The sequence below is a fragment of the Polypterus senegalus genome, chromosome 13 (genome assembly GCF_016835505.1).
Source record: "Polypterus senegalus isolate Bchr_013 chromosome 13, ASM1683550v1, whole genome shotgun sequence".
Taxonomy (NCBI): Eukaryota; Metazoa; Chordata; class Cladistia; order Polypteriformes; family Polypteridae; genus Polypterus; species Polypterus senegalus.
In genome coordinates, this window is record NC_053166.1 from 72367685 (window position 1) to 72394412 (window position 26728).

General features: G+C 40.2%; 1 protein-coding gene across 2 annotated transcripts in view; it reads left to right on the forward strand.

Annotated features, from left to right (window-relative positions):
- The window catches only part of hdac6 (histone deacetylase 6), a 124486-nt gene that overhangs the window by 64774 nt on the left and 32984 nt on the right, over nt 1-26728 (forward strand). For both annotated transcript variants that reach the window (XM_039776176.1, XM_039776177.1), the window contains exons 14-21: nt 1375-1464; nt 3777-3883; nt 4088-4155; nt 15782-15956; nt 18583-18711; nt 20380-20548; nt 21189-21322; nt 23036-23104. In XM_039776176.1, the coding sequence (XP_039632110.1) occupies nt 1375-1464; nt 3777-3883; nt 4088-4155; nt 15782-15956; nt 18583-18711; nt 20380-20548; nt 21189-21322; nt 23036-23104 (941 nt within the window). The remainder of the gene's footprint in view (nt 1-1374; nt 1465-3776; nt 3884-4087; nt 4156-15781; nt 15957-18582; nt 18712-20379; nt 20549-21188; nt 21323-23035; nt 23105-26728) is intronic.

Genomic DNA, 26728 nt, shown 5'->3' on the forward strand with positions numbered 1-26728 from the left:
TGCTTTTGTTAAGTGATACCAGATGGGAATTTACTGTAATGGTTTCTGGTGATCGTGCAACCCTTATCCTTCAAGTGCGTGTCTGTTCCTCATCAGCTTGCCTTAAAGGTACATCCTTTACGAGCATTTATAGTATGTTATTTTAGTGCATTTACAGTATTTGTATTATCATGAAAGGGTCTTGGGATGACCCTATTCTCACTTGCTGACACTTTATTACATAGACCTGAATAGAATCTCCTAAGTTTCCACTATAGTTTTTGTATATTTTCAGTCATCAGTGTATCACAGAGATGCAGCTTCAATTTGTGGCTCCACTTATAGTCACTTCAGGGTTGACTGCTATTGTTACTAAATAGTTCTCTTATCTCTAGATCCTAGGTGGCAAGACAGTGCACCAAAACTAGCATTATAGGTTAATATTCTCTAACTTAAAGTTCCTAATATGCCCATAACAAAGGCAAAATAAATGAGTGGCTCTTTCATCTTGGTTATATTATTAGTTGTTCAATCTCTGATCTGGCATGATCTCTGTTTAGAATTGACTGCATACAAGACATAAGAAGTCTGTATAACTCTGAATTTATGTCAAACTTGTGCCTTCCTGCTGCACCTCTTGGTCCAGCGAGACTTCATGTATGGGCCAGCTTCCTTGTGCCTTTGGACCAATCCTGGGTAGGCATAACTTATATCCTTGAGAGTTCTACCAATTCAGCATTTCACTTGTAACCATGGTTATGGTAAATTTATTTTGTGTCATTGTGGACTCACAGCCTTTAATTCAGATGCATGTTGAGAACCCTAGTTCTTAGTTTATACTGGTTATGACCTGGTATTCATTAAGTAGATCAGGCAAAGCAAGATCTTACCTATTGCAGTGCAAAGTTTTCTCTCTGGTATATGAATGATTAGAAGAATTTTTTTTCTTCTGACAAGAAACATTTTTTCCAATACATGCTTTATCATTGCAAAGAAATATTACATATATCTAAGAATTGCTAAAGTCCATCTCATATTAATCATTTGTGTGCAATATTAAATATTCTCCACAGTAATATTGCACTTTAAATATGTCCCATTTACTGGCTCTCTAGTTGCTTAATTCTCTCCATCTTTTTACCCCTAGAAATCCTGCAACCAATAAGAGATAACATAATTCAATTATATAAGCTGGTATTCATATATGTACAGCTGCATATTTTTCAATAGGGTGTATGCATATAAAATATTTATATTCTAAAAAGAATTGCAAATACATACTAAAATTAGGGTAGGCTCTTTAGAAAGCTTGTAGATCTATCTATGTTTACCTATTGCAGCATGTCTCTGTTTAAAGCTTGTAATAGTTATATTTAATTTTTTGCTTTTTTGTAGGGGAAGATGGTTGTTACTCCGCCTTGTTTTGCTATACTTACTCACATGCTGCAACCTCTTGCTAATGGGAAGTTGATCTTGGCTTTGGAGGTAAGAAATTAAGCCATACAAAGTCAGTTTAGATGGATATAATTAAATGTAAGCCATCAAAACAAATTCATTAATTTGGGGAAAACAGATTATGAATGTAAATTTACTTTTGTTTCTGTGTTTAAAATAAGGTAGTGTTTTGCCATGTTTCTCATTATCCACTTATCCAATTCCTTAACAAGCTGGTTCCATTAGAAAGTCCCAAAAATTCAAAATGTTTTACAGCCTTCTGATTGAGCATAATGCAAAACCAATCCAAATACAGGATGCCTGTTCATAACAGGACACATTTACTTATACTACGTAACTTTATTATTGCCTATTTAATATAACATTTATTTTTGGGATGTAGGAATACTTACATGAACAAAGAGAGAACATGTCATCTTTGCACAAGCAGTTATTGGAGAGGAATTAATTTATACGAGGAGTTGAGAACTAGCTACATTTACATTTTTTTATCCAGCTTTATTTCTCCATATTTGATTAATTAATTAATCTATTTTTTTCTCAACCATGGGAACGAACATTCTTTCCTGAGATGAAAAGGTACACTTAAGGTTAAGGTTTGGAGCATGCGATAATACAGTGCATTGCTGCACCCACCACATGACAAACCACCTCAGGATCCCAGATTAGGACTGCAGCCATGCAGTGGGTGACACATCAGCGCCACACTAGTTTAGATGGAATGGAACAGTGTGAGGATTTTTATGGTGCCTGGAGTGCCAATCCTGCCACCAACCCCCAGGTTTTTCCCTGCAGGTTGGACTACCTATGGTAAAATGGGCAGAATACTCTGTGTAGAATGTAAAATTAGTTTAAATAAATGCATGAAATCTTAATATACTTAAACAATTCATGAATGACATTAATGTTCGACTTTTGAACAGTCTTTTGGGTATTTTAAATAATAATAGCACAGTCCCATTAAATAAAAATCCCCCACTTGTTCTTTAGTGATTTTTCTTTAGTGTTTGTGGCAAGAAACAAAACAACAAAACACATCCTGAACTTATCTAGTACAGTAGTATGTTCCAGAGACTCTCCAAAATCAATAACAATTAACCCCCACTTAACAAAGAGAGCCATATAGTTACATAACCATGAATATTTATACATAATGCAAAAAGCAAATAAGATAAGTCTGGGTTGAACACAGACCCATCAATGTTGGCTCTTTCATTCAATATCATATCTCTTCCACAGGTCAACTTCGAGCACCGTACCAAGCAATGCAATCACCTTTTTTCAGACTGTATCCAGCTCTGGAACTGCCCTATGTTCCTAATTCCATTTCAAGATATTTTTACAACTCTAATTATTTTCAGTAAATGGTTATTTCAGCTTCTTTGGATCAGCTCCAATTATAGCTAGATGGTTAAAGCAAAATAATAGTGATGCCTCTTGAATTCACTCTCATAACCATTGTGATTTCAGTACATGCATTCATGAACACATTATGTTTGCCTCACAGAGCCACCTGTGACATCATTTTACATTGGGAAGATCTGTATGATGAGACTTCTTGTTCAGGACTGGTACAATGTAAGAGCAGATGTTGGGAGGAGCTGCAAAAGAGCTAATACCACCAATCAAATTACTATATGAAAATCTACAGCAGAAATGAATGCTTAACACTTCAGTAATTTTAGGCTTGACTGGAGAGAAAGGAATTGCTCCCCATGGAGTAAAATAGCTTATTTCTCTCTGTGGTTAAACAACGGTACATGCAGGTTGTACTGTTTATACTTTTGCCAAATGCTGCATCACATGGATATTGTTTAGAGTGCTTACTGATTTTGAAAAGATAATGTTATATCCTTTTGTACATTAACAATTTTTATATGTTGAAGTTATGAAGAATCAATCTGTGGGAATCATTTCCTGGGCGTGTAGGAAGTCACCTTTCAACAGTAATGTTTGATTTTTTTTTCACAAATGTCACAAATTGCACAGCAAGTTATACATTTAAAAATAATGTGACCGTTATGCCCACTCTCTACAGCATGTAGGAGAATGTAATTTGAGTTTTACTCCTTTTATGCTCTGAAAAAGCTGAACAACCTTTGTTGTGATGAAAGGCTGGGGACTTACCAATTATTGTTAACATATGCAAAATACGACAGTTTTTACTAATATACACAAGTCTAATGTTTAAAACTTTTATAATTTTCAGATGTTTATCATTTATTGTATACTACCTTTTTACCATTTTCATATACAGTTTGCTAGTATATTTAATTAGCTGGTCTCTGGTTTGAATAGGCTGTTATCCTAAAACATTTTATTTTCTTATTTCTGTCTTACAGGGGGGATATCATTACAGGTCAACAGCAGAAAGTGCATGTGCTTGCTTAAAGGTGCTGCTGGGTGACCAGTGCCCTAAACTGGAGTCTTCTTTCTCTCCCTGTTATGGGTAGATACATTAAATTTTAAAATAAATATATGTAGTATATATATAGTATATATTTTAAGATCCACATAACATTTAGGTCTCTAACTAATTTTCTTAGAAGTTGTACCAGAGGAGTTCATTATAACCCTGGATGATGTACACAAATGATTTTTAATTTGTGTTAGTTAATGCAAACATCCTTAACTAAAGGATTTCTTATTTCAGTGCTATGGATTCAATTTCAAAAAGCATCGCAGTACACTCTAAGTTTTGGAAATGTCTGCAGATTCTTGGTAAGAGATGCTTTATCTGTCTATCTGTTTATATAGATATATATATATATATATATAAATATTGTGGACCACAAGGGCACATACAGCCGCCCAAACCTGACAGAGACAGGCAGATACAAGTTCCAGTCCAGCACACACATTTATTTACAGCTGGGGAGTGCTTTTCTCTGCTCCCCACAGCACATAAAACACAGTCCTTTTCCTTCTTCTCTTTCTCTCCTCCTCTGCTCCTCTCCCAACAAGCTTCATCCTTTTCCTCCCGACTTTGGCTTCTCAAATGAAGTGAGGCTTTTCCATTTATTGTACTCCTGGGAGTGATATATATATATATATATATATATATATATATATATATATATATATATATAAAATCCTGTGGGAGGGAATGACTAGGAGACGATATGTGATCTTCACGTTAAGATCACGGAATACACTAAAAGACCCGTGAGACTAAAGAGATTGGCCACGGAGCATCTCACGGGGACCTTAAACATGAGACTTTGTGCCAAGAGATTGACCCAGGAATGTCTCGCGATGACGTAGAACATGAGATTCTTGCAAGACACGCCCTAATTTCAATCAATATCAAATAAGACCACGAAGAGAAAAACCATCAATCGTGTAAATGCTTTAAGCACACACAGATCCAGGGCTCTCAGCGCATGTAAAGTGTATAAGGACAATACATTATAAATAAAACGTAGATGACTAAACGAAGGAGAGAGCAGCATGGAAAAAAGAGACTTAAAAGCATTGGAGAGACAAAAAAAGAAAAAGAATAATCTAGGTGCAAATTCAGAAAATAAGTAAAGTAATTATTAGCCCGGAACAAGTGGAATTGAAAAAAAAGCACGTCCACTCCGGATGTTGGCACTATACACATGCAGAGCAGGTTAGAGATTATGAAAGCAGTGGAATTCGAAAGGATCAAAAAAAAAAAATGTTGCCGCGATACACATGTAGAGAAAGTTAAAGAATATGAAAGTAGGAAAATTAGAAAGTATAAAAAAAAGAAAAATCGCAGTAGCGCAATCAAATGGAAATTACTATTCAAAAAAGGGAAAATAATCACCACGGACCAGGTGTCATTGGAAAAAAAAGCAGAATAAAGCGAGGACAAAACACGGACAAAGAAGTTTTCTTGGATTTCTGTTTGAATCAGAAAGATCGCGCTCGCATATACTGTATAATAAACCAATATGTGACGAGTTATCAGAGATAATAGTTTCGAAAGATGGAAATATCAAAAACAGAGTAGATATTCATGTTTATCCAAAAGCAGAGCATGAATCGACATTTCTGTCTAATAATTCACTACATTCTGATCCATTACTCTTTCCCTTGCTTTTCTCAGATGGAGAAACAGGATGGTCATACAATATGAAACACACAAATTCAGAAAAATGAATAACACCAACACAATAGTTTGGTGCAAAATTAGCGATAGTTTCTAATGTATTTAAGCCACTTCTTTCATCTCAACGTCTAACGCAGCATTACATTATTAATGCTTATCAAAATGTCAAAGCTAATCGTCTTTTCTTTATTAAATCGAATCAAGCAAAACCTAGAACGGAACTTATTCAAGGACTCATTAATCACGTTCAAAATTCAATTATCAATAGTTTAGACAAATTCAAAATAGGTAAAGCAGTAATATTACCATCATCATATCAAGAAAGTCCAAGAGCATTGCAACAGTTATATCATGATGCAATGCCAATATCCAGAACTATCAGTTGGCCAGATTTATTTATTACAATGGCTAGAAATCTTGAGATTCTTGAAAACAATGCCACCAGCTACATCGGCTCTATATATTCCGACTTTCGTAAGTAAATTGTTTTATCAGAAAGTCTTAATTTTATTGACTTGAAAGGGTGTACGACCAAATCCGAGCATACATTTACACGATCGAATTTCAAAAACGGGGTTTACCTCACATGCATTTGTTGGTTACTTTATAAAAAAATTATTAACTGCTGCTGATGTAGATAATTTTGTCTGTGCTGAAATTCCAAACAGAGAAACCAATCCTGAATTATGGTGCAAAGTCATTAAAACACATGTCTCACTGACCTCATTTAAAAGATTCAGCATGTTGGGACTCGAAAGAAAAAAAGTGTTCAAAAAAATTTACAAAAGCTTTCATTCAAACAACAGATATGACTAAGGCTGGCTTTCCATATTATTGCCAAAGAGATCATCGTCACGAACAACAAACTTACCACGGAAATAAAGATGGTAAAATTGTGATGATCGATAATTCAATGATTGTACCATATAACCCGTATTTGCTAAAAAGATTTGATTGTCATATTAATGTTGAGTATTGTGCGTCAGTGATGAGTATTAACTACATCTACAAGTACATTCATAAAGGGCACGATAGAGTATGCGTGATGTTATCGAAAGAACAAGCACAGGATGAAGTTCAAGCATATTTAGATACTTGATACATTAGTGCAATGGAAACAGGTGGCATTTAATGGAATTACCAATGCACGGTCGAAGTCATTCTGTAGAATTATTACAGATGCATTTACTAGGACAGAATATGGCTCAGTTTAAAGAAGGCAAAGAAGCAGATGCTTTACAAGTAGCAAAAACAAATAAAAAAATTATTGGCTTATTTCGAACTAAAAAAAAAAAAACGTAAATGCAAAGGCACATACTTGTGTGCAAATTCCTCAACATTACCCATGGCAAAAACAAAAAGGAATATGGCATCCAAGAAAAATTAATTTCAAAAGTGTTGCACAATTCAAAATTGTATCGTCAAAAGATAGCAAATGCTTTCATTTAAAATTGTTGTTACGAGAATCGAAAGGAGCAACATCGTATAGAGATGTTCTAGCTATAGATAGAAATACGTACAGTTCCTTTCAAGAAGCGGCTCTAGCAGCTGGATTATGTAAATTGAACGACAATATGTATTAAATGATGTCTGATGCCAAAATGTAATGATGCCTGACAAATTCTTCCTATACTTAATTATGACAGGGGAAGTTGATGCTTTACAATTGTGGGAAGCGTTCAAAGGACCATTATACGAAAAGTCAAATGAACAAACGGCTCTTTCAATCATCAAAGAATTGTTAGAAGCAGAAGATTTAACAATGCAACAATTTGGGCTTCCACAAGAAATGAACGAATCAGAGGCAGAGAAAGATAAAATCAGAGGAAGATGTAACAGTAGAAGACTATAGAAAATTATATCAGGCAATGTACTCACAATGGGCGGCATGGTGGCGCCGTGATAGCGCTGCTGCCTCGCAGTTAGGAGACCCGGGTTTGCTTCCCAGGTCCTCCCTGCGTGGAGTTTGCATGTTCTCCCCGTGTCTGCGTGGGTTTCCTCCGGGCGCTCCGGTTTCCTCCCACAATCCAAAGACATGCAGGTTAGGTGGATTGGCGACTCTAAGTTGGCCCTAGTGTGTGCTTGGTGTGTGGGTGTGTTTGTGTGTGTTCTGCGGTGGGTTGGCACCCTGCCCAGGATTGGTTCCTGCCTTGTGCCCTGTGTTGGCTGGGATTGGCTCCAGCAGACCCCTGTGACCCTGTATTCGGATTCAGCGGGTTAGAAAATGGATGGATGTACTCACAATTAAACGATGATCAAAGATCCATTTTTGACACAATTCAAAAAAGTGTCCTCAGAGAAATTAAACAGCGATTATTATTTATGGATGGACCAGGCGGAACAGGCAAAACATTTTTGCATAAATGTTTACTCTATTATTGCAAACAGCTATTCAAAAACATTACATCGATAGCGTGGACAGGTATAGCATCAATTCTTCTTCCATACGGTAAAACTTACCTTTAAATATCACAGACAAAAATGTTACATTGAACTGGGGGTTGTCGAGAGAAGCAAGCAGGGGGCATAGCCCCCTAGTATGTATATACAGTATATATATATATATGTATATATATATATATATATATATATGTATATATGTGTGTGTGTGTGTATATATATATATATGTGTGTGTATATATATATATATATATATATATATATATATATATATATATTGTAACAAACGGAGCAGGAGACAGCACAAAGGTTTGGGGTTCTCCGGCCCCGTATATTGTCTGGAATCCACAACAGACAGAAGAAAAAAACAGGTCAGTTTAATAAACACAAAGTCCATAAGCGTGGCCTTGAACCATGGCGTCCATGCCATTTTATAGGGGAGGAGCGGAAGTGGAGGAATGCTGGGAAGGACCGTGAGGGAGGATGGGATGGATGACGTCAGGGCAAGATGGCGGAGGGAGGGCAGAAGTGTCGCACTGCGGTCAACAGTCGGCTATGGCGGAGGAAGGTCTTTTTTCCTATGAGGAAGCAGAGGGAGAAAGTTAGTACCCCGCCATTCCCTGCCGGCGAATACGTTCCCAGGTGCGCTCGAATCCGTCCGCGGCCTCCTACTCCCCCGCGTGCGTGACATGATCCCCCCCTTAGCCCAGGACCATCAGGTCGGGCGGACCTAACCGAGAGGTCGTGAACCCGAGAGAGGGCATCGGCATTGGCCTGAAGGGTGCCTCGCCGATAAGTGACAGCGAACTTATATGGTTGCAAGTCCAGAAACCACCTGGTGACCCGTGGATTCGACTCCTTGTGCAGGGACACCCACTGAAATGCAGCGTGATCAGTCACCAGAATGAATTCGCGACCCAGCAGGTAATAACGGAGATGGGTCACTGCCCACTTAATGGCCAAGGCCTCCCTCTCCACTGCCGCGTACCGGGTCTCCCGGTCCATCAGTTTCCGGCTTAGATACATTACAGGGTGCTCGACACCATCGACACTTTGGCTCAACACGGCGCCCAGGCCTGTGTCCGAAGCGTCGGTCTGGAGAATAAAAGGGAGCCCGAAATCGGGCGTCCTCAACACAGGTGCCGACGTTAGGGCCTTCTTTAGGTCACTGAATGCGTGTTCCGCCTTGTCGGTCCACACCACGTACAGGGGAGCGCCCTTCTTTGTCAAATTAGTCAAGGGTTCTGCTCTCTCTGAGAAACGGGGAACAAACCGGCGGTAGTAACCCGCTAGCCCCAAGAAATCCTGCACCTGCCTCTTGGTATTCGGACGGGACCATTCCAAGATGTCTTTAATCTTTGAGCACTGGGGTCGCACCTGTCCCCGTCCCACTAGATAGCCTAAATATTTGGCCTCCTTTAAGCCAAAAAAACATTTCCGGGGATTGATGCGGAGGCCGGCTCCAGCTAGTGTTCTGAGGACAGCCGAGACCTGCAATAGATGCTCCTCCCAGGTGCCGGAATAGATGACGACGTCATCCAGGTAGGGGGCGCTATAGGACTGGTGGGGCTTCAGCACTCTATCTACCAGACGTTGGAAAGTCGCCGGGGGCCCGTGCAGTCCAAATGGGAGAACCTTGTATTGCCAGTACCCGCTAGGGGTGCTAAAGGCTGTTTTTTCTTTTGCGGATGCCGTTAAGGGAATTTGCAAATACCCTTTCGTCATATCAAGAGTAGTCAAATATCGAGCCGTACCCAGCCTCTCAAGGAGGTCGTCAATGCGGGGCATTGGATAGGCATCGAATTTGGAGACTTGATTCAGACGTCTAAAGTCATTGCAAAATCTCCAGGAGCCGTCTGGCTTGGACACGAGGACGATAGGGCTGGACCAGGGGCTATGGCTTTCCTCTATTATGTCCATGTCCAACATTCGTTGCACCTCTAATTCCACCTCCGCGCGTTTTGCCTCCGGGAGTCTATAGGGCCTCTCCCGGACGATCACCCCGGGGTCCGTGACTATGTCATGGGCAATCAGCGAGGTCCGGCCAGGTGACTCGCTCACTACTTCGGGGATGGCGCGGAGTGTTTGGGTTAACTCCTGCCGCTGCCTGGGGTTTAGCTCTTCGCCGAGGTTAAGGGCAGTTGCGCTCGTAAAAAGGGAGAGTGACCTATGGGAGCCGGGAAGCTCCTCCCTATCTTTCCAAGGTTTCAACAGGTTGACATGATAGATCCTCTCACTCGGTCGACGATTGGGTTATTTCACCAAATAGTCGACGAGGCCTTTTCTCTCCTTAACCTCGTAAGGACCTTGCCAGTGAGCGAGCAATTTGGAGTGGGAGGTAGGAACGAGCACCATAACTTCGGTCCCCAGGGCGGAACTCCCTGAGGACGGAGTTCGGTTGTAACACCGGGCCTGCGCTGCTTAGCACGAGTCACGCGTGTTCCTTTAGGAGGGGCCTAATTTTTGTGAGCGATCGCGCAGTTGCGCTACGTACTCCAATATGTTAGAGGAGGGAAGGGGCTCCGCCTCCCAGCCCCCTTTTAGTATGTCCAAAATCCCTCTGGGTTGTCGTCCATACAAAAGTTCAAACGGGGAGAAGCCTGTGGAGGCCTGAGGTACCTCCCGATAAGCAAAAAGCACGAGCGGGAGGAGCTGATCCCAGTTCCTGCCGTCCGCGCTGACTACCTTGCGAAGCATCTGCTTAAGCGTCTGGTTAAACGTTCTACCAGCCCGTCAGTCTGGGGGTGATAGACAGACGCTTTCAGGTGCTTTATTCTCAGTAATCTGGCCACTTCCCTGAACATATCCGAGGTGAAGGGTGTACCCTGGTCCGTAAGGACTTCCTTGGGTATGCCCACTCTGGAAAATAAATTGACTAATTCCCGTGCGATGTTTTTAGTATTAGCGGAGCGCAGGGGAACCGCCTCTGGGTACCGGGTAGCGTAATCCACCATGACCAATATGTATTTGTAGCCACGGGTAGAGGGCTCCAAGGGTCCTACTAGGTCGACCCCTATTCTGTCAAAACGGACGTCAATGAGGGGAATAGGGACGAGAGGAGCGGTCCCTCCTAGGAATCTGGTGAATCTGACAGTCCGGACAGGATTGGCAGAAGCGCCGACCTCCTCATTAATCCCAGGCCAGTAAAACCGAGTTTAATCCTCTCCAGAGTTTTCTCGGTGCCGAGATGGGCGCCTAGGAGATGGGCGTGAGTTAGCTCGCATACCTCCCGCCGGAAGGTACGCGGCACTAGTAACAACTTCCGCACCTCGCCCTCGTGGGTTGCGACCCGATACAACAGATCATTCTCGAGGACAAAGAAGGGTTTGCGTGGTGAGGACCCGTCGGCCTGTGAGCTGTTAGGCGAAACCACCGCATTCCGGGCAGCCCGCAGGGAATCATCGTTCCACTGCTCCCTCTTGAATGAGGCCGGCGTGGACCGAAACTGGTGATCCAGGCTACCGAGAGGGTCTTGTGATCTGGGCACTGGAAGAGTTCCCTGGCTCGTCCCTTCCCCGGCGGAGTCGTCCGGGTCAGGGCCCATCGCAGAAGAAACATCCCCCGAAGTGCCAGCACCACTAGGGCTTGCCCCAGAGCACGGCGTGGAGACCGCGGGAGGGGCGCCTTGACCCCTCATTACTAGATCCAGTGAGGCCCCAGGAGTGGTAAGTGTTTTACCGCATGTTCTTTTCGACCAGTCATGTCCCAATATCACCGGATAGGAGGGCTCGGGCAACACAGCGACCGTCAGTTTGGTTAGGTCCCCCTTCCAGGTAATATAACACTGTGCGGAACGATACGACTTGGTCCCTCCATGCACACAAGTGACCTGCAAATGCCGATTCAGCCACTGTCGCGGTAACACATAACGGCGAGCAACAATGGTTATGTTGCTGCCAGAGTCAAACAAAGCTACCACCGTGTGCCCATTTAATAAAACCACTCCCGTGTTCGGAGTCGCCAAGGGATGCGGCGGGGTACAGTACCTTTCGGTGAATGCCAAGGTGCAGTCCATCGGCTCCGCCGCAATGTTCAAAGGACAGGCTAGCAGCAGGTGGTTTGTCTTTAGGCTTCGGCGGCGCTTCCGCAGCGCGTCGAGCAGGCTCGGGGTTGGCCGCCCGCCCCTGTCGGTTCCCACGGGCGGACCGTTCTGCCTCCCCAAGTCAGAGAACCGCGAGCTGTCGCTCCAGAACCTCCAGAAGACCTGGCATGTCTTTATAGGGTTGGCGCCGGACCTGCTGGGCGAGGGAACTGGGCATGGCGTTCACCAGGCCTTCGCAGGCCACCTGCTCCACGACTCTTCGAGCCTGGGGTCCTTCTGGCCGTAGCCAGCGCCCCATTTTGCCCCAGGACTCGAACGCCTGGGCACGGGCAGGCTTTTCAGGGGTGAACTGCCAGTTCCGCCACTCTTTCGCCTGCTGGCCCAGCGTGATGCCGTAGCGGACCAAGATCTCTGGTTTCAGGAGGTCGTAGTCCGCGGCCTCCTCCTCCGGGAGGTCATAATAGGCCCGCTGCGCGGGTCCCTTTAGGTAGGGCGCCAGAATGGACGCCCACTCGGACCGCTGCCACTCGTTCCGGGTGGCCGTCCGTTCGAATATACTGAGGTAGGACTCAATGTCGTCTGCCTCGGTCATAGGTACCAGCGGGGGAGGCTTTGGCTTGGGCGGGTCTTGCCTGTTTCGTTGTGCCTCGGCCAGCCTGGCCTTCGTAGCCTCTAACTCCCGGGTGGTGTTGGCTTGCGCCTGCTGCAGGGCCTGGAGTTGGGCACCTATTTTCTGCAGCACAGTATTTAGGTCCTGTCCCTCCGTCATTTCAGGGAATCTTTGATCCTGCCGACTACGCCAATGTAACAAACGGAGCAGGAGACAGCACAAAGGTTTGGGGTTCTCCGGCCCCGTATATTGTCTGGAATCCACAACAGACAGAAGAAAAAAACAGGTCAGTTTAATAAACACAAAGTCCATAAGCGTGACGCCGAACCATGGCGTCCGCGGCCATTTTATAGGGGAGGAGCCGGAAGTGGAGGAATGCTGGGAAGGACCGTGAGGGAGGATGGGATGGATGACGTCAGGGCAAGATGGCGGAGGGAGGGCGAAGTGCCGCACTGCGGTCAACAGTCGGCTATGGCGGAGGAAGGTCTTTTTTCCTATGAGGAAGCAGAGGGAGAAAGTTAGTACCCCGCCATTCCCTGCCGGCGAATACGTTCCCAGGTGCGCTCGAATCCGTCTGCGGCCTCCTACTCGCGCGTGCATGACAATTTATATATATTTGTGTGTGTGTATATGTATATATATATATATATATATATATATATATATATATATATATATATATATATATATATATATATATATACACCTGTATATACAGCAGGGAAAATAAGTCCATAAATTAAGTTATGTATAATAAAGTGGAATGACACAGGGAATAAGTATTAAACATGCTTACTGAAATTTATTTAATACCTAGTAGAAATGCATGTTAATAATGACAGCTTCAAGATGCCTCCTGTATGGAGAAATTTGTCGCATGCTTTGCTTAGGTATGTTTTTGGCCCATTCTTCCACACAAACTATCTTCAAATCTTGAAGGTTCCGTGGACCTCTTCTATGAACTCTGATCTTTAGTTGCTTCCATAGATTTTCAATTGGATTCAAGTTGGGTGATTTAACTGGGCCATTCTAGCTGTTTCCTTGGCCGTGTGTTTGGGTTCATTGTCTTGCTGAAATGTCCGCCTTCATTTCATCTTCAGCATCCTGGTAGATGGCAGCAGATTCTTATCAAAAATGTCCCAATACATTTCTCCATTCATCCTTCCTTCAATTATATGAAGTCTGCCAGTACCTTATGCTGAAAAACAGTCCCACACCATGGTGATTCCACCTCCAAACTTCACAGTTGATATGGTGTTTTTGGGGTGATGTGCAGTGCGGTTTCTCCTCCAAACATGGTGTGTGCAGTGACATCCACAGAATTCAGTTTTGGTCTCATCTGACCAGACTGTATTCTCCCAGTATTTCATTGGCTTGTCCAAATGTTGTGCAGCAACATTTAACTTTAAACGAGCTACAACATGCTTTTTCTTCACCATTGGTGTCTTGCACAGTGAGTGTGGATAGAGGCTATGGCAGTTGAGTACATTACTTATTGTTTTCTTTAAAACAATAGTACCTGCTAATTCTAGGTCTTTCTGAAGCTCTCCGTGAGTGGTCCTTGGTTCTTGAACAACTGTTCTAATTATTATTTTGACTTCTCTGTCAGAAATCTTGCAAGGAGCACCTGGTTGTGGCCAGTTTATGATAAAATGATGTTATTTCCACTCCCAGATTATGGCCTTAACAGTGCTTACTGGAACATTAAGAATTTTAGAAATACGTCTGTAACCAGTGCCATCAGTATGTTTTACAATAGTAAGGTTGCGATGGTCTTGAGATAGCTCTTTGCTTTTACCCATCATGAGATGCTTCTTGTGTGAGTGACACTTTGGTAATAAGAAACCTTTTTATAGGCCATCAATTAGGACTAAACCAGTTGATATTAATTTGCACTGATAGGGGGCATAATTACTTTCTAAATACTGACATATTTCAGCTGGTTTCTTGGCTTTCCATGCCTTTTTGCACCTCCCTTTCTTTGTGTGTTCAATACTTTTTCCCCTATGTTATTTCACTTTATTACACATAACTTAATATACTTGTTACTTACTTGTTTTGATTTTTTTTGTACGTGTGGATTCATTGGGTTGTTACCAACATCTGGAGAAAATTTCATGTCAATAGCCCCATTAGAAATATATTTACTGAGAAAAACGTTGACACGTTCAATACTTATTTTCCCCACTCTGTGTGTGTGTGTATGTATATGTATGTATATATATATATATATATATATATATATATATATATATATATTATAGACTAGGGACGAGACGTGATCTTCTCAGAAGACAATTTGAAGTCCCGTGAGAGACACTTTAATGTCACGTGAGACAAGGCAGTGAGACAACATTTAAAACAAGTTCACGGACATCTAATGTAGCAATTGTTGGAATGCTTTTGGCAGACACACTTCAGGTACTCCCAGCTGTTAAAACAACGACAAGCAGAACACTCTGCTTGCCAGCAGCAGCAAACCAGCAGATGATCTGACCACTTCTCCTTAGCATGCGTTCAGCGCCCCCCACCTTCACAATGCCAGCAGCAGAGACACAAACCGGCAAAAGCACAGCTGCTGTACAGGCTTTTAAATGATCAACGTGCAGCATGACAAACAGAACGCGCAGCTTGCCAGCAGCAGCAGCAACAACCCAGCAGCTGATCCGACAGCATCTCCTTAGCATGCATTAAATAATTAAACACAGATTTTTTTTGCAGTGGTTAATGCTATCTGATAGCTACAAGAACTTACTGTAAATTTGATTCCCAATTCTCCATCACTCTGTATGTAGCTTATATGTTGGCCTTATTTATTTCTCACCTTCCATCCAGAAGTTGGTGGCAGCAAAAGTCAGAAAATTACAGGATACATTGGTGATTTTTTTGTTAAAAAGAAATGTTGTAAACCAGTAGTAAAATTTCTAGATATCATCCTGAATGTAATTTGGAAGAAAGTTATTTATGACTGGTCTTAATTTTCATTTTTAGCAAATAAGTTGCCATGGAAATGTAATCCACAGGTCCAGTTCTCCATCCCACAAGTACAGTTTCTGCAAGACTAAAACGTCTAGCAATGCAAATAGTTTTAAATACCTGTTATATAATAGTTTAGTTTGGGACAACGTATTACCCTTGGACAAAAAGTAGAATATTTTATAAATTTACAATTAACCCATAGATTTTCAAGTTAAATATTTTTCTTTGTGTTTGGCAGATCCCCATTTGTACAAGCATGAAGGTACTCAACCAGATAACCCTGAGGTCTTTCCTGAAGAGATAGACTCAGTCTTAGACCGGTCATCAAACATGATAAAGCAGGCACTCCCACCTGTACAGACTGGTCTAGTATATGATGAGAGAATGATGGAGCATTACAATATGTGGGACAGGTAAATTATAACAGTTCATGACTTTTTTTATCACAGTATTTGCTTATATCTTTGGTTTTTGGTGCATGCTACATTTGGGTAAAGAAACATGTTTTTGTAATTGGCATCCATATCAAGTTACATGCTAGAAGTTGTCAGGTGACCCAGTACATATGTGTTTTAATCTACAACTGTGTACTGTAATTAAGAGACCAAAAAGTCAACTGTACATTCTGTAACAATGTGATCATTTGTACATATAATAATAGATTGTTGCAGTAGTTTTTGTATAGTTTTTACAGTTCATTGGCAGTGTTGAAATGATCAGTGTTGCAGTAATTGTGATGCTCTTTGCATTAAAAAAGTAAGTGTTCCATTAAAATTTCACTTTTTCATGGTGAATTATAACGTTTCCTTAAAAAGTGCAGCAAAAAAGTATTTGGCATCCAGGGGTGCATTAGCCCCTCATGTATGTGGCAGTTTAAGGGTTAACACTAGGTGTTTTTACCTTTTCAAGGTTGTAAATGTCCTCATTGAGGTCAGGGTCAACAGTGAACACCAACCTGTGGTTCAGTTTCAGATTATAAAGGTTCCTGGGTAGATGGTGTGGATCCTCAAAACGTGGTACGGAAGTGACATCAGGGTTTACTCATGGAGTCATCCTCCAGTCAAGAGCAAACAAAACAGGAGCTTTTAAAGACTGTGTTTCACTCTCATCTTTCCCTCTATTTGTTACCTGCCCAAAGCCATTAAGCTACTCCCTCAGCTTGCATGTTTGACAGTACTTTCCAGTTCATTGCCCAAGAACACACAGCCTTAATTTAAAGACACACTTCATAAGAAAAGGAAAGTAAAAAAGAGGTAGCTGTAAATATTTGCTTTGATTTTTAAAAAATAGCTTTTGCAAAAATACAATACATAATACAGTAACAGATTTAAAATTTCTGCAAATCAGTACTAGAAATGGCATATTTCTTTTTTGAACTATGAATACTGCCTATTCATTTATCATTTGGGTTTATCAACATGTACTGACAAGACCAGTATGTTTTCAGCATTTTATTGTCATTAACTTTCTTCAGTTATATACAGTGCATCCACAAAGTATTCACAGTGCATCACTTTTTCCACATTTTGTGTTACAGCCTTATTCCAGAATGGATTAAATTCATTTTTTTCCTCAGAATTCTACACACAACACCCCATAATGACAAAGTGAAAAAAGTTTACTTGAGATTTTTGCAAATTTATTAAAAATAAAAAAATGAAGAAAGCACATGTACATAAGTATTCACAGCCTTTGCCATGAAGCTCAAAATTGAGCTCAGGTGCATCCTGTTTCCCCTAATCATCCTTGAGATGTTTCTACAGCTTAATTGGAGTCCACCTGTGGTAAATTCAGTTGTTTGGACATGATTTGGAAAGGCACACACCTGTCTATATAAGGTCCCAGAGTTGACAGTTCATGTCAGAGCACAAACCAAGCATGAAGTCAAAGGAATTGTCTGTAGACCTCCGAGACAGGATTGTCTTGAGGCACAAATCTGGGGTAGGTTACCGAAAAAGTTCTGCTGCTTTTAAGGTCCAAATGAGCACAGTGACCTCCATCATCCGTAATTGGAAGATGTTCGAAACCACCAGGACTCTTCCTAGAGCTGGCCGCCCATCTAAACAGAGCGATCGGGGGAGAAGGGCCTTATTCAGGGAAGTGACCAAGAGTTGGTCACTTAGTCAGAGCTCCAGAGGTCCTCTGTGGAGAGAGGAGAACCTTCCAGAAGGACAACCATCTCTGCAGCAATCCACCAATCAGGCCTGTATGGTAGAGTGGCCAGACAGAAGCCACTCCTTAGTGAAAGGCACATGGCTGCCCACCTGGAGTTTGCCAAAAGGCACCTGAAGGACTCTCAGACCATGAGAAGCAAAATTCTCTGGTCTGATGAGACAAAGATTGAACTCTTTGGTATGAATGCCAGGCATCACGTTTGGAGGAAACCAGGCACTGCTCATCACCAGGCCAATACCATCCCTACATTGAAGCATGGTGGTGGCAGCATCATGCTGTGGGGATGTTTTTCAGCGGCAGGAACTGGGAGACTAGTCAGGATAAAGGGAAAGATGACTGCAGGAATGTTCAGGGACATCCTGGATGAAATCCTGCTCCAGAGCGCTCTTGACCTCAGACTGGGGCGACGGTTCATCTTTCAGCAGGACAACGACCCTAAGCACACAGCCAAGATATCAAAGGAGTGGCTTCCCATCCAACCCGATGGAGCTTGAGAGGTGCTGCAAAGAGGAATGGGCGAAACTGGCCAAGGATAGGTGTGCCAAGCTTGTGGCATCATATTCAATTGCCAAAGGTGCATCGACAAAGTATTGAGCAAAGGCTGTGAATACTTATGTACATGTGATTTCTCAGTTTTTTTATTTTTAATAAATTTGCAAAAACCTCAAGTAAACTTTTTCACATTGTCATTATGGGGTGTTGTGTCTAGAATTCTGAGGAAAAAAATGAATTTAATCCATTTTGGAATAAGGCTGTAACATAACGAAATGTGGAAAAAGTGATGTGCTGTGAACACTTTCTGGATGCACTGTATCTGTCCATTTATTTATTTGTTTTTTCGTTTGTTTGGGTTTTTTTTTGTAGCCATCATCCTGAGGTTCCACAACGAATTTCAAGAATATTCTCTCACCTTGAGGAACAGGGCTTTGTTGAGCGTTGCCAGCGTTTATCAGTGCGTGCTGCCACAGAGGAAGAGCTTGCAATGTGCCATGGGTATGGATGCTTGTGCCAGTTTAATTATAAATATTACCATGATACTGTAAATATTTTTATTTTGGTCATGATTCTGAATTTGCATGTGAAATATGTGATTTCCTTTTGTAAGAGGAAATTTATACAGTATATAACTTAAATGACTTAGTCAAGATAACAAAAAATACAAATTTATACCCCAACAATGTTTTTACCTTTGTTAAGAAATTGTTTTGAATGAGTCATTTCTTCATTTCCAAGCTTAATTTTTGACCATTTAAGTCCCCCATTCATTTTGATATACAGTGTTCACTGAGAAGACCATCAAAACTTTTCAGGTCATGCTGCTTAGTCATTAGCCTATACACCTTCTAATCATCCTCTTTAATAAAACCCTTGTGTGCGTCCAGTGTCCGTGTGTGTGTGTCTTCTGGTGAAGTGCGCATGCGCGGGGCCACACAGTACGTGTTCAGTCTCTTCCTGTGCATTCCGTGTGCAGAGAGATACACACACAGGCGCACGCGAGTCACGCACAGACACAGGCAAGTCACGCACACACACAGGCGCGCGCGTCACACACACACACACAGGCAAGTCACACACAGTCCGTGTGTGTGTGTCTTCTGGAGAAGTGCGCATGTGCGGGGCCACACAGCACGTGTTCAGTCTTTTCCTGTGCATTCCCTGTGCAGAGAGAGACAGACACACACACATGCACGCATGACACACACACAGACACAGGCACGTGCGAGTCACACACACACACACACACAGGCGCGCACGCGTCACATACACACACACACACGAGTCACACACGCACACGCAAGACAAACAGGCACGCGCGACAGACACACACACACACACACACAGGCAAGAGACAGACAGACAAACACACAGACACAGAGGCGTGCGCTTAAGAGACACACATGCGAGAGACACACACAAAGGCGCGCAAGAGAGAGACACACACACAGGCACACGCTTGCATTGTTGCAATGTTACTTTTCTTGGTTGTTTATTAAATTACAGATTTTTCAAATGTTAATTTTTTTCCCCTGTGCTTAAAACTCATTAAAAAGAGTTTTTAGCGAGAGGGTCATAAGGCTATAGCGCAAATTCTTGCAGTGTTAGTTTTCTCTGTTGTTCAAGGTTTTCTTAGTGTTAGTCAATGTTTTTACATTTAGTTTACTATTACGTTGTGCTTTCTATGGTATAGTTAACTATATTTGTGCTTAAAAACTTAAAAAAATATATATTTGCATACAGTTCATACGGTCTGGAACGGATTATGGTCATGAACCGAGGTTCCACTGTATTACTGTCAGACAAAATTACAGCCATTTCACGGAAATACAAACCAGTATTACTGAGAGAGAAAATTAAAGGCACACAATACAGTGACACATATTACAGCCACATACAAGGTCCCTTGCCATTTAATATAGACTCTTCATACAAATGTTTATGCACTAATGTTCTAGAGCCCGTTATTTTAACAGGCTTAATGTCTAGTTAAAAATAAATAAGGAACCAACAAATTCTTTGATTAAATGAAATAACAAGGAAAAGGGAAACATAATTCTAGTTAAGTAAAAAATAGTTTTAACAGTCGACATTGCTGCAATTATATTCAATTAATAACTTTCATCTCCTTTTTATATTTTTGTATTTCTCTTTGAAATTAAACAGGAATGAACATATTAACACCATCAAGTCAACAGCCATGATGAAACCCCGAGATCTTCACAAGCAGGGAGATGAATATGACTCAATCTACATATGTGCTCAGTCTTATCATAGTGCCATTCTGGCTGTTGGAGCCTGCTTCAGTGCTGTAGAGGCCCTTCTCACTGGCAAGGTACAAACAAACAAGTAAAAATGTTTTCTTTATAACCTGGGCATGTTTGTGGTAAATTCATTTAGGAAAGTAACAATACACATTATGACTCAATATTTAGACTCGCGTATAAAAAAGATTTGCAGGTGAATGGCAAAAACTATATGTATTCATTTAAACCACCATTTAAACATCTAAAGAAGACAAAGCAGAAGTCAAGACTTGTGGTAAAGCTCATAACACCAAAAACACTTATTAAAGAAAAACACCACTCCAACATCTGCCATAAAACTTGGATGTAAGCAGACAGACGTTGCTCAAAATTATGAAAGCTGACTTAAGATTTTGTTAAACAGCAGTACTTGCCATGAATCCCCATCCCCAAGTGCAACAAAGGTATGGTTTTTTATCTGAACTGAGCTGTATTTAAGTTTAGGAACTACTACTTAATCTGTAATGGACTTTAATTTAATACTTATAGCAAATAGTTGCTGTTTGTTTTGGAAGGCAGTAACATATAGACCGTTCTTTTAGTTGATATTCTAATAAAATGTTTACAAATTTGCTTCATTCTCATACTTTGCAAGAAGAATATGTAATAAACAACAGAAAAAGTAAAAAAAAAAAAATATATTGTTTTCACATGCTTTCTTTTACCCAGGTTAGTAATGCAGTGGCCATTGTCCGACCACCTGGACACCATGCTGAGAAGGACAGTGCTTGTGGCTTCTGTTTCTTCAACAATGTAGCTCTAACCGCACGGTATGCACAGAAACTTGCTGGAAAGTCAATAAGGTATGATTGTTTTGTTTTGTTTACCCTTACAGTTTTGTTGCTATGTCAATCTTAACGTTCTTCAATTTAGTGGTTCTGATTGTGTAATTACTGGTATCTAATGTGCAATAAGCCTCTTTGCTTTGCCATCATCTTCTATGATGCTTGCATATTATGTCACTAGTGTGGAATGTATCACAAAAGTCTGCTAATATTGCATTTCATCAAATGTTGTGAGCACACATTTATATAAATAGTATTTGATTTCAAGAAAACACTTTCCATTCAATAGTAATCTCCATAAATTCCATAATAGTAATCTTCCTAAACATTCTTTTAAATTCTCCTAAATACATATTCTTCGTAATGTTTTAATAAAATATATGTAAGCAGATATTCCTAATTGTTGAAAGTGAATAATTCATGTAGTACCCTGTAACTTTTCCAGTAAAAGTGTTTTCTTAAAATAGTATATTTTCATACAATAATGTCAGAAGTTATTTATAAAGAGAGGCAACTAATATGTTTATTGTTTTTACTGAAAGAAACATACAAAAGCGTATTTTTAGAAACAGTCTAATACTGTTCACTGTGCCAGTCTAGATACTGGCACCACTTCTTCCGCATCTCTGCAGATACACAGGTTCTAGACTGTCTCTATATGAATGTATTCTTGAGTGGGCCCCACAATGGACTAGTGGCCTATTCAGGACTGGTTCCTGACTTGTACTCCAGTGCAGAAATATGCTCTAGCCCCCTGCAACTCACAATTGGATTAAGCTTATCTGAGAATGCTATTCTATATCAATTATGTTTTTGATATATTTAATTCAAATGAGGAATATTCAAATGTATCATTTAAGAAACACTATGGGTCCAGATTTTATTAAATGACTATTTTTTATCTTTTTGTTTCATTTTTAAGCTTTTTAGCTGTTCCCAGTCCACACTGAGTTTGCCACTGTATTAACTAAAACTCCAGTCTATAGAGTTTATTTTATACTGTTTCATGACTTAATTCTTTAAAGTACAAAAGATATGTTTGTCAGTGATTTTGAATGAGTGCCTTGTAGTAACTGGGCACAAGTTAGGAACTAGTAGCAGATTAAATAACATTCCAATTTGCTGTATACTCAGATGCATGTACACTTTCACTAGGCCAGTGTCCCTGACTTTGTTAGAAAAAGGAATGTGAAATAATGGCTAATTGTCATGATTATCATAATTGTAAATGTAAATTTACATTTACAATTATGTAAAATTTTAACAGTTAGTAGATATTGAAGTATGGAAACTGATTAAAGTGTTTTTCATAAATGCTACTGGCTGTACTTTTGACCTTTACAGATCATTTCATAATTTCAGGGGCTGCCATTTATAAATGGTTCACATTACAAAGAATAATTTTAAATAATGTAATATATGTTTGCTGACTGTACCTTGTAAATTCAAGTTTTTTTTTTTACTTCAAATGGTAATGTGTTAAATAAAGGAAAAATAAAGAGGTATAGTAGCAAATAGTACTTGAATTTTAATATACTTATGAAGTTATGAATAATTGAAGAAATGCATTATTTCAGTAGTTTTATTTATCCCTTCCTTTTTCTCCTCCTATTCCTATTTTTAGTTGAATGCTCTAATGAGACTACTTTTTCCTTTTTATCTTGTCCTCCATTTTTGCCTCTATTCCACTGACATAAATGCTATAACTGTATTACTTTACTTTTTCTACAGAGTACTGATTCTGGATTGGGATATACACCATGGCAATGGCACCCAGCACATCTTTGATGATGACCCTAGGTATGCTCAGCAAGTTGTGTGAGCCTTAACTTAGTTTTTTAGTGCTTTTTCTTTGTTATATGATATTCAGCTAGTATTCAGCTATTAGATTAACAATATAGTGTAACCGACACAGATAGACAGACTATTCACAATTACATTTTAAATTGCAAGTGCAATACATTATTCAAGGCAGATGTAGTAAAACATACATTTGAGTGTAGTATGAACATCCAAAAATATTTAGGAAACTAATGTTGCTAGACCACATTCCAAAAGTAGTTTTTAGTGCTACATGTAGAATTGTGAATTGAGTGTGAATATTCAAAAATGCTTAGAGCAGCTTGCCTTCATATTTCAGAGTACGCATGTGTAGGTTTAATTGTTATTTTGGACTTTTGCTGTTCCAAGAATATGTTTATACTATGCTGTTTGTTCTTTTTCCCCACATAAGGTAAGTGTTTCACTGATCAAGCTCTTTCAAGTCATAGATAAACACAGAAAGACTTTCTCACTGTATTGTGCATATTCTTTTAGCAGCAGCAGCTCGCTTCACATTTCTTTTAGAGAGGACCAATAGAATCAGTATGGAGTTCTTTACTGTTATTTTTAGACTGTTTATCCAAATTTCTTAAGAAATTCTATTAAGACAACATTAAGTTCAACTATATATATGTATGAATGATACAGTACCAGCCAAACAATACAGAGAGTACATGACACATGTTTCACCCTAATTGAGGCTCATCAGATATACGCACCTTTGCTTTGCGGGGATCGAACCTCGGACGTCAGCTCCTGAGGCGAAGCCCCAATTAGGGTGAAACATGTCTCATGTACTCTTTGCATTGTTTGGCAGGTACTGTATCAGATATTTATGATCTGCTTCTCACAACTGAGAGGACGTAGCCGGTGTTTCCTGACTGGCTGACCAATCACAAGTGTTACCTGGTAGGTAAGAATCCAAATAATCAGATTGCGATTCAGACCTATCGTGGTTCAGCTATTGCGCACCTGCTATATCACGGAAAAATTCAATAAATACATCCTACCTGTAGTGTACTTTGCAGCCAATTCATAACAAAGCATACGGTTTTCAGCAGTCACTACGGTAGACAAAGAGTTTAGCGTTACAGTACCCAGATGATTTCTTACAAAGCCCGTTATTGGCTGAAAGAGGAGACTCAAGCAATCAGAGTGGGATTTTTATTCTCTTGAGCTCTGACTGGCTGCTGTTATTGTGGTGTAATCTCGCAAGAACAGCGAGCGTGGGTCCCTAACGCATCTCGGTTCTCTGCGCATCGCATACCTTGCTTGTAGTCCGATTGTTGTAAGCAAAGTTTTTGTGAACTTTTCATTTTGTCTTAACCCCAACAATGGCTCCCAAGAGTCCTGCATCTTCTAAGAAGGGAAGGGAAGCGTTACGCGGATGTCGCTCAACATTAAGGCTTGAATGAATCGACGGTACGCTACATTATTATTATTATTATATAATTATTGTTATTATTATGTTACTCATATCCTTAGCCCAACATCCACGTATAATGTGTTTACAAAGTGTGCTTTAATAAGTTTACATGTGTTTAAAGCATGTGGGAGGGGTATTTTAAGGCTTAAACTATAAAAAAAAAATGTTTATTTATATGGTCTTTCTATATCTTGGATTTTCACCTATCGCTGATGGGTCTGGGATATAACTTCTGCGATAGGCGGGGGATCACTGTACTGCGATTTTCACCCTATCAAGTAAGCAAACCAGCCACTTTAGCACATTGTCAGAAGCTTCGCTTCAAGCTTTGATTTCTGAGGTTTGATCCCCGCAAGGGGAAGCAAATGTGCATACACCCGATGAGCCCCAGTTAGGGCAAAACATGTGTTGTGTACTTTTTGTATTGTTTGATAGGTACTCTATTACATATCTATGATATGCTTCTCACAACTGAGAGGACATGACAGATGTTTACTGCCTGGCCGACCAACCACAAATGTTACCTTTGAATGTGTGTGTGTGTGTGTGTATATATATATATATACATATATATATATATATATATATATATACACACACACACTAAGATGAAAAGATTTGGTTTGCCAAGCAAGTATGAGTATTTGTATGTATATACACAAGTTTTGTAAACACCAACTATATATATATATATAGATATATATATATAGTTGGTGTTTACAAAACTTGTGTATATACATACAAATACTCATACTTGCTTGGCAAACCAAATCTTTTTCATCCAGACATTTTCAACTGTATTGTGTTCCCTTTAAGTTTCCTGAAGCAGTTTCTCAAGTGAAGAGAAGATCTTTGGTCTGCTAGAAAAGACCTGGCCTTGGATTCCCTTCTTCCTTTATGGTCTTATAGAGGGACAGTCCTCATTCTTCCTTCATGACCTTTTAGTGGGGTGTTATAGTCTCAACACATTGCCTGGGCGTATGTCCTTGAGCTTACAATTTTAGAAGTTCACATGGAGTGATCTTTGGTGATATAACGATTTGTCTTGCAAAAGTAGATGTTATCTATGTAATGTGATCACTATATATGAAAAGTATGACGCAACCGATTTTACAACTGTTTTAATCACATCATACATAAACACTGAACTGAACCCTCATGTGCATACACAGGAAAGGAACACACTCACACACAGGCAAGTAAGTTTAAATCTATGTGAGTAGTTTATTTACACCTCAAACTATTTACAAGACAACTATGGAAGGCATGTGAAAATAGCATTAGGAGATCAAGTTGCATCATTGTGCTTACAGCCAGAGAGGGTGCATTAGCAATAAGGGAAGCAAGCATTTTAAAAATAAGAGTATTCTAATTTCAAAAGAGAATGGTACTGGGGGAAGAAAAATGAAAATATTTTAGAGAAGGAATTTAACAACTGAGTTTAAATTAGAAACAAATCTTTATGACAAGCAAGTTGATAGAGGAATGCAATAAAAAGAGAAGGTGCCTTTATTTTAGAGGAATCTCCAAAACAAAAAAGAGCATCATACAGGTGCCATTTTATCTAACAAAGGTTCATAAAGGCATTTTTCCTTACATAACAACAGTGACATTATAGCCTTTTGGACTTAACATTTATTTGTATACAAAAGGAAAGATGACCTGACTCTTGGACAGCCAAATCATCAAATAAGTGGGTTGTAGGCAGTGCCTCAAACCAAATTTACAAAGCATATCAAACTCCCTCTCATAACAATTATGTTAAACAGAGTCAATTACGAAAACGATGCATAGTAGTCGAGTTCAAACCGAGTACTGATCACACCAAAATATGGCCAACAATGAACACTGTATGCGACTGAAAAATTGAAATCATTCATTAAAAGAGACATATGCCAGTTGCTTGAAGTTGTTGATGGCCTCTAGAGGTTGCGCTGGATAGTCAAAGATCACATTTTTTGAGTCATGTGAAATCTTGAGACTGATCAGTTGAGCAGAATGGTTATGAACTCCGATCACAAATTATTTTCATCACTAGAGCCATAGTGATTGAGCTGTTGTGGAACTGAAGTCAGGAATAAAAGAAAATTCACTGGAATCCATAGGACAAATGAGAAAACTTTCTTGCCTCCTGAAGAATAATTTGGCTGTTGGTATAGTTGAGAAACTTTTAATAC